General features: G+C 40.6%; 1 protein-coding gene across 1 annotated transcript; it reads left to right on the forward strand.

Moving 5' to 3' along the window:
• The first annotated feature begins 8,068 nt into the window (after positions 1-8,068).
• LOC129339369 (olfactory receptor 14A16-like) lies at positions 8,069-9,004 on the forward strand. The gene has a single exon (XM_054993954.1). It carries the CDS (start codon positions 8,069-8,071, stop codon positions 9,002-9,004), a length of 936 nt encoding a protein of 311 aa, XP_054849929.1.
• Positions 9,005-9,619: the final 615 nt, after the last annotated feature.

Raw genomic sequence — 9,619 nt, forward strand, 5'->3', positions numbered from 1 at the left:
TCCATTGAAGTCTCCAGCAAGAATTATCTGGTCATATGAAAGTTCATCTAGTTGCTTCCTCAAATCCTCAAAGAAGCTTTCTTTTGCTTCATTAGGTGCATAAACTCCGACTACCAGCACTCTCTTTAAATTCCATGTACATTCCACTGCTATAAATCTGGCTTCCGCATCTTTCATTACAAATTTTGGCTGCAGCTCCTCTTTTATATACAACACCACTCCTCTTTTTTTCTTATTAGAGGCCGCTGCAAAATCATTGCCCAATTTTTTCAATTTTAAATATTTTACATCCTGTTTTCGAATATGGGTCTCTTGCAAACATACTATATCACATTTTTGTTTTAATAGCCAGTGGAAAATGCTTTTTCTCTTGTTCAGTGAATTTAGTCCATTTACATTCCAAGAAAAAACTTTACACTCCATATTCATGGTCTTATTGCTGGTAAGTCCTTTTCATTGTCCCTTAAAAATCGCTCCATCTCTCGCTCAGATCTGATACGCTTTTTGGCCCCTCCAAATTCAAAGGACACACCTTCTGGTAGTTCCCATCTGTACCTGATTTTCATGTCCTTCAGAATCTGAATTAGCGCTTTGTATTTTTTCCGATCTAATAACACCGATCTGGGTAGTTCCTTCATGATGATAATCGTCTTGCCATCAATCTCCAATGGATCTTGAAACTGTTTAGTCACAATCTTCTCTTTCATATTTCGAGTCGTAAACTGCACAATCACGTCTCTTGGTAATTTCCTCTGGGTCGCAATTCTTGAGTTTACACGGTATACCACATCCAGGATAGCCACAACTTCCTCCTCCTCCTTTCCCAGGTATTCAGCTAACACCTCAGTAATCTGTTCTTGCGCTGTCTTTCCTTCCACTTCCGGCAAGCCGCGAAATCTCAGCTGCTTCTCCATGTGTTTACTTTCCGCAACCGCCATTCTTCCCCTCATCAGTCTCATCTCTGTTTGTTGCGTGTCAGCTAAGTTCTCCACTGCGCCTTCCACTGCTTTAACTCTCTGCTGTGTCCCTTGCAATTAGTTTTGCATTATTTCCATTCCTTTCTTCACTTCTGACAACTCAGTTTTCACTGTCTGTTTAACCTCTTTGATCAGCTCCGGTTTCATGTCCTTAAGTTTTTTAATCACTTCTAAGAGTTTTTTATCTAAATTTTCTATTGCCGATTGCCACTCTTTTTTCGACATTGTGGGGCTTGCTTTAGCTCACTCCCACGAGTCCGCTCTCTTCCTTAACTCCGTGGCGTAAAATTTAGTGTCTTTTCTAATTCAAATGTCCCGGTCTTCTTGCAGAAAAAACTTTTAAAGAGTCCAAAATGTTGGGCGTCTTTTCTCTATGGTTCTTCTATGGTTTTTGTAATCCAAAATGGCTTACTTCCTCTTCCGCTGAAGCCGCGACCCTTCCCCTTTCAAAGATGGTGATTCCCTTCTTCCTGCCCTCCGGCAAGGGCCGCTTCTCTCCAGCACCTCTATTGTTATTATGTACTTCCTGTTTCCCGACTTCCCACAGTAGCTCTCGCGATGGTAAATTTTTCTCACAGCTCCGTAACCGCAAGTATTCAAAACAATAGTCCAATTTCTTTAATAACTTCTTTAAACTTAGTCTCTTTTCTAATACAACTCTTGCCGAGTCTTCCCCTGCTTGTTATTAGCCTGTTGCAGTTTGAAAATCTACTTTTATTCTTCTTTGCTTTTAACAATCTGTCCCGTATCAGAAGATAGTGATCTTTACCTTCTCATTGACTTTCCTTGGGTTGTAATCGCTGTTTCAATCTTAATTTCTCCTCTCCACTTCTTTCCCCTGTTGAAGCTTGGGTACGTAGGTCTTATGCCAACTGCATTGGCCCCGAAACTGCCGCAGAGATTGTAGCCGACCTGTCACAGGGTGGGACCTCAAGGGTCGGGAGGGGGCCCGTTGCGCAGAACCCCCCCTCACCCGAGATCAACGCACCCTGAGGTCTTGAGCGTTCTTTGTCTGCTCTCCACCTGAGAGCAGTCAGCCGCGGGCTAAATTTCCCCCACCGGCCGCTTAAAACGGCAGTCCGGTCAGCTCCGCAAATGGAGCTGCGTCAGACCTCCATGAATCCCAAACCGGAAGTCTTCTTTGGAAGACTTTCTTATACACAATGGGGTGAACCTAGTACCATGGTGCCTAAGTGAAAGGCAGCAGCAGCAGGGCACTGAACCAGCTCTACAGACCTCAGTGCAGATCTCCTTTAATAATTGTTTTTTCTTTCCAGTTTTCACCCTAATCTGCATAAAATGAGCTTTTGCAGCAGAAGCTGAAGGGGACCCCTCCCTTCTCAAATCCACATGTATGTGCACAAATGTGTGGATATTGCTGCAGTTTTTCCCTTCCATTGTGCATAAAAATGCACAAAAAGGGGATGTTGAATGGAGATGGAGAAGTCAAGTCATTGTGCCATCTGCTGGTCTCCTTCCTGGCACAAAGCAAACTTTTTGCAATTTGATCCTAATGAGCCTCAACACCAGTGCCATGCCCATACACAGGAAGCACTGAGGATAAATACACTGATGTACACCACACACAACAAATCTCAAGTTCAGTCTTATCTGATGTGGCATTGATAAGGAAGGAAATGTAGAGGGCCTGGTTCAAAGGCAGTCCTGTTGACGCTTTGGGGCTTCCTGGCCAGTAAATCTGGCATTGGATATCTGCACTATCAGAGAGAAAACTATGTGGCTTGGCACAGCTTCAGTGTGCACTGCCACATGTTTTTGTATCTATATGGGGCAGGGGGAAAGAGCTCTGTTAGTAGCTGCAGGTGATACGATGACACCACTTTGGAAATGACAGCATTGAATCAGGTACAGGACCGTGCTGTAAGATCGTGCATACCGTTCCCTTCATGCCCATGTCTGATATTTTTGCACACACCATCTAGCAACCCTAAATGCATTTGAGAGTCTCCCATCCTAGTCTATGGCTTTGAATCCCTCTGATACCAAGATCTCATCCACACCAGTATGTCTCTTATCTCTCTGAGAACTTCTAGTTTCAAGTTTATTCAAGTTTAACAACCCATAGGCCATACACTAGGAAAACAAATTTAAGAATTAAAAATCACAGTAAAACAAAAAATTACCACATGTACAACACAGCTTTTGCAGAGGCTATCCGGAAATAATCTTAATCTTGAGAAGTGTCAGGGATGGCTAAATACTTCAGTAGCCATTTCCTAAAAAATCTCTCTGTCTGTTGCATACTTTGGTCAGGAGAAAAAAGTATGGGACAATGAATCAACCACTTCCAAAGAACAGTCACAAATACGCAGATCTGGAGTTGTTTTGAGGAAACAGCCCTTCATCTGAGCTGTTGGCATTGCAAATAGAGATGGGCATGAAATGGGAAAAAACAAAATGAGTGTTTCATGTTTTGTTGCATTCCACGAATTACAAATCATGAACTTTCACAAAATTGTCCTATTTTGTGAAACGTTTTGTTAGTTTCATGATTCATCAGAACCCAGGGCACTTCAATGGCCCCCTTCATACCCAGGGATGCCAAACTCGCAGAGAGACTTCAGAAGACTCTCCTCCACCCACCCTCACCCAACAAGCCAGCAAGAACAAATGCTCTAAATAAGAATATAAGCAAAGGAAATTAAAGGAAAAAAGGTAGGCCTCAGTCAAGCTAGGCCCCAGAGCCACCCAACCCCTGAGACTGGGGTTGGATGGGGTGAAGGAAAGAAGGCACTCTCACCCAATGACCTTCCCAGCAAGGCCAAGAGCTGAGAATAAGGAAGAGGCTTTTCAGTCTCTTTTAAAGCAGCAGCGAATTCATCCAAAAGCTCCCAGGTCCTCCCTCTCCCTCTGTCTACAGGAACTGAAAAGAACAAGGAAGAGAGCTGTGCCTTATAAAAGAAATGCTCACATTGAGCAGAACAGGAGCTCTCTGGCTGTCAGACAGACCTGCCTAACAGGGTTTGGAGGGATGAGGTTGGTGTTCCCATGGCTACAGAAGGCCCTAAGGGATTATCCCCCCTGTTCCTTGCTGTATAGGGCAGAATGGAAGCTCTCCAGTTGGCAGGGAGAGCTGCCTATCAAGGTTATGTGGGCTAAGATTGGGGTTTCCAATGGCAACGAAAGGTCTGCAGACATTCCAGGCCTATGTTGCCTAGGGAATCAATGGATCGGTGCCAGCCTGTTTGGCATCATGAATCATTCACAAATCGAATGAATCAGCCCCCAAAGTCATGAATTTCATGAAAACTGTGGCCCCATGAAACGTGTTTTGCAAAACAGGAATCAGTCCAATTCATCACGAAATTTTACTTGTATTTCGATTCGTCCCCATGTCTAATTGCAAAGTATGATCATGTACAAAAGTATGAAATGTCAGCATATTGAGATAGTGAAGTGGATGAGAGAGAACTCCTAACTCATGGCTCAGAGCTGAGTTAATTCCCAGAAATTTCTCCTCCTGGAGCCTAACTAGGCCAAAAAGCCTGAACCAAAATTTTGAAAAGCCAAGAAAAGGATTAAGAAAGTCCAGTATCTTGACAACATCAACATTGCCAAGACCTCCGTATCCACTGTTAATTCAGTAAACCTGTCTGCTTTTGTCAGAAGATGTCATTTGAGTCACTTTGGACAATCAAATCTTTTTAGGAAATGCTGACCTAACCTCAGACACAGACTGGATGCAAAGCTGGGCATTTGTGGAAAATCTTAATTGATAAGAGAAAAAAATGATGGAAGGCAGTCTCTGAATGTAGGTCTGAGACTCTGACAGCTTTCCCCAAAGTCATTAGTTTCTAAAGGTCAAATTAGAAAATGCATTCCATTGTGGCCAATCATGGTACACAGTCTTTAAATTAATTTTCATTTCCATTAAAAGTTTCAGGTAGTAGTGACTTCTGGACTTTAACCAGAACAGACATGCGATTTATTTCAATGTTTTCTTTCCTGTTTTATTGTATGTGGGCAGCTGATGAGCATTGCAAATGTAACATGCCCTTCACTAATTAAATGTTATGAGCATAAATTTGTTGACTGGCAGCTGAATGGATTGACTCTGTTCCATGACGTACCAAGTGGTACAATCCCCTGATGCAATGCCGCATAGAAAACAGAGATGATGCAGTTTACTCTTGACAGCTTAGACTTCTCCCAATAAAGACAAAACTCAAGGAACAAAGGGCCAAATATCTGACAAAAACTACTGAAGAGGTGATTTTTATCCTCTTATACCACATCATCTATGGTTTAAAAAGTCATTTTTCAAGCTATCTAGATGGCTCTGGCTAGCTAGATCAAGTGGAACTCAAGTGGAGTGTAAGTGAACAGGGAGGAATACATGTGAGTCTGTTCACTTGCTGTTCAAGTGTCATTCATTTTCTTGGCAGTGTAAGGATTTAAATCTGTGTCTCCCAAATCTTTTTTAGTTTAGGAAACAGCACAGATCGACATGGATCATTAATTCGGGATCATCACTGGCGCCGATCCACAATCCGCTAGATCATTTTAAAAAATTGGATCGTGCCCATCTCTAGTCATGACTAATAGGGATGTGCACTGAGAAAATCTTCATTATAATTTCTGATTCAGACTTTGGGAGGAAATAACACCTGAGCTCTGCAGACAAAAGACTGGCTTCCTAGACAAGGTAATGGGAAGCTTTTAGCAAATGGTAACTTCGAAGTTAAAGAGCTTGCCTTAGAACAAGATAAGCTGAGGCACGCCTAGAGTGATGGGTGGGGAACTTCATCTTTACACTAGGAGAGTGCATTGAGAATATTTTCATTATCATTTCTCATCCAGAGTTTGTGGGGGGAAATTTTATCATTATTGCTTAATGCTGGGTAGGATGTTACCAGTTTACGAGTGAAACCTGCTTTTCCTCTCATTTTCAGCCATTATTTTCAATAAGAAATCTATTCAAGGTTCTGGTGCAGCAGTTTATAAAAATAATAGCACCACATTTGCACAGAACTCAGTTCTCTCTCTAATCTAAACACCTCCTAAATTTTAAACAGATTGAATAAAGGGCATCAATTTTACAAACTTACAAATTAGGTCCCTCTCTGTACAGCTGCCTTCATCTCTGCTAATTTCAAAAATGGCAACAGTCTAGCAGGAGAGCTCCACACACAGAGACCAGCTGCATTAATTTTATTTTCCTACTCTTACAATGACTGATTGACAATAAAAAACTTTGTATTGAAAACTGCAGTCTGCTTAACAAAAGATAGGCAATTTTCCCGTTATTTCTATTGGGGACTTTTTTGGGGTGGAGGGGAGAGATTGTTGTTTTTCAACTGAATATGATCAAAACTGAAGCACAGTGTTTTCTCCCTACCCTTCAAAAGACCCCAGACTTGTGAGCAAATTGGGCAAAGGGTTTAAATTGTATGGTTCGTGAACAAGCTACACTTTCCTCTCTTCAACCCACTAAGGAGGGTAGAAGGAGAATAGCAGCTGTCTGCAGCATGAAGTTGGCTGGGAGTGTTCTGTGCTCCTCCCTTGCAAGGGTCTGATCCGAAGGGATGCCATTACCAGGAAACACAATAAAAATGAGTTTATACTTCATGGCTGGTAAGCATCAAACTTGAAAAAAACAAAAACAGATTTGGGGGGAAAGGAGTTTCATTATTCTAAGCGTATTGGATTTGGGTTATTGTTCCGGAGAATCAAGTTAATGGTTTGAAACAGTGATTTCAATGTGTACTTTTAACTTGAGGGGTTCATTTTGCAGACTCCTAATAACCAAGTCTCACTTAAACTTAATATAAGTTCCATTAGCTTTTTCAATTGGTTTCAACTAGAACATATCACTATTTAGTCATGCATTGTTCTTGTTTTCCTAGTGTATGATGAGAGCTCATTATGCTCAATATTTAGGACTGTAAGCAATAAGATTTATTGCCAAAAGATAAAGGCTACTGTAATCTTAAAAGTAGAAATTAAACGCAAAGGAGAAATACAAAGATTAGCAGATTTTTTTTAAAAGACCCAAAATGCAAACATTTATAATAAAAAACAGTATAATTCAAACTTCCCTCTCTTAAAAAACTAGAATGAATTTCAGCATGAGCTTGAATTTCCTTATCTGCCAAAGCGCAAATAGAAACCATGTATGTTATATGGAAGTCTGTATTAAATATAAGTTATTTCCTCTACATCTGAGCTACAGGTTAAGCATTTTACAGCAGCCATGAAAAATTTACCTCTAGGGCCTGAGAAAAGAAGGCATTCAAAATATAAATATAAATATAAATATAAATATAAATATAAATATAAATATAAATATAAATATAAATATAAATATAAATATAAATATAAATATAAATATATGTGACTTTTAATGTATTTTTGAATGTTGTTAGCTACCCTGAGCCCATCTGTGGGGAGGGCGGAGTATAAATCAAATAAATAAATAAATAATGCAGGAGATGCTCAGCTTTTGCAGTTCCACAGGTAAGTAAGTGCTGTGCCACAGATACTTGAATACAGTGACCAGTTAGCATAGCTGTTGGAATGGAAACAAATAGTCATAAGGGCAATTAAAGTTTATAGCATGTAATGTTGGATGAGGAAGCTCTGTTACAGTCCCTTGTAAACATCTTGAATCAAAGAGAAAACGTAAAATAAGTTTGTTTATTTATTTAAACATTTTACTCTTCCTTTCCTTGTGGTTCAAGGCATCTTACAATAGTAGATCAAAATGATTTATAGTTAAAACCAAAATAAATTATCAATCTCCAAATCTCTCCTTCCCTCTCATCAAAAGATTCCTATGTTCAAACCCACTCAAAAGCACTGGCAAAGAGACGGGTCTTACAGCACCTTTTAAGGGAACCATTCCACAGAGCAGGGGCCACAATGGAAGAAGACTGAGCTCTGAGACGAGATCACTAACAAATGGCTGCTAAAAGACTGTAGTTTGCACACAGCATTATAAGGAAGAATGCGGTCCTTCCAAATGATTTGAAGGGTGGTGTTTATGGTCCACGTTAAATGTACTCCATTGAAATATAATCTCATCTCGTAATGATTTCTCATCTCTTCACAGATTATTTCAAAGAAATCAAATGGAAAACCAGTCGACTGTGACAGAGTTTCTCCTTATGGGATTTGCTGATGATCGTGAGGGGCAAATTTTGCATTTTGTGATATTCCTCTCTATTTATGTGATAGCGCTTTGTGGGAATATTCTCATAATCACAGTTGTGCCCCTCAATCACCATCTTCACACCCCCATGTACTTTTTTTTGGTGAATTTAGCATTCTCCGATGTATGTCTTATTTCTGTCACTGTCCCCAAATCCATGGCCAATTCCTTAACAAACAACAAACTGATCTCTTTCTACGGTTGTGTCACTCAGATTTTCTTAGTTATCAGTTTTGTAGGTGCTGAGCTAACCATACTGACCGTCATGGCTTACGACCGTTATGTAGCAATCTGCCATCCTCTGCAGTACAGATTAATCATGAATTGGGGTGCCTGTGCTCAGATGGCAGCTGCATCCTGGATCAGCAGTGTGATGCATGGTGTGTTACAAACCAGTCTCACATTTAGATTAAGCTTCTGTAGATCCAATATTGTTGAGCAGTTTTTCTGTAATATCCCTCAGCTACTAAAGATCTCTTGCACTGATCCAAAAGTGAATCAAATTCTGATACTCATTATTGGCAGTGTTGTGAATGCCTTCATGTTTCTGTTTATCTTTGTTTCCTATGGCTATATCTTCTCCACTGTGCTTAAGATTCCATCTGTTCAGAGCAGATACAAAGCATTCTCTACCTGCACTCCCCACTTGATGGTCTTTTCTTTATTTATCATTACAGCCGTGTTTTCCTACCTGAGGCCTAAAGCACTTTCCACTCCAACTGTGGACTTGGTCTCTGCTGTTATGTATTCTGTTTTACCAGCTGTACTGAATCCTATCATTTATAGCCTCAGGAATAAAGATATCCAAGAGGCTGTGGGGAAAATACCCAATCAATTTAAAAATCTCATTGGATGATACTGTCAATAGTTCATATTTATTTCGAAACTTAATAATTACAATATTAGTCTTTTAATAAACTTATGTTCATCCATCAGATCAGTCTTGTAAACATTTGTTAAAATATGAGATACACCTGTCCTTTTTTTTGTGAGCCCTTCCAATTTCTCTGATGGCATAAGGCCCATATTGGTGAAATGGTAATTGTGTTAAATATCAGTTTATCACAGTTAATCTGATACCCCAAAGGCAACCCTGGGTTTAGTGGTACACAGCATGTGGTACTACACGGGTTTCAGATCCCCTGGGGCTCAAATTGTGGAATATGGGTCATGGTGGGGAGAGTGCCAGGAGAACTTCCCTGCAGGAACAGGTCAATAACCCCCAGAGAGTGCTTTCGCATCACATCAAGAATGATATCATTCTCAATGTGATGTGTGACCTGGTCACACCAGAAGTCAATTTGTTAAAAACAGGCCCCCAATCTACTGTTCTGGAGTGCACAGAAGTGCACTCCAAGGGATTACTGTCCCATTCCTCTTTTCTCCCACCACAGGCCACATGAGAAGAACCAGGGATATGTAGGCTGGCATCATTGGGCCCTTTGTCCTCCCAGGGGAATGGGATCCCTAT

This window comes from Eublepharis macularius, chromosome 12, assembly GCF_028583425.1.
Source record: "Eublepharis macularius isolate TG4126 chromosome 12, MPM_Emac_v1.0, whole genome shotgun sequence".
Classification (NCBI taxonomy): domain Eukaryota; kingdom Metazoa; phylum Chordata; class Lepidosauria; order Squamata; family Eublepharidae; genus Eublepharis; species Eublepharis macularius.

Excerpts from the sequence above, each read along its gene's own strand:
- LOC129339369 (XM_054993954.1), top strand. The coding sequence starts at position 8,069 with ATGGAAAACCAGTCGACTGTGACAGAGTTTCTCCTTATGGGATTTGCT.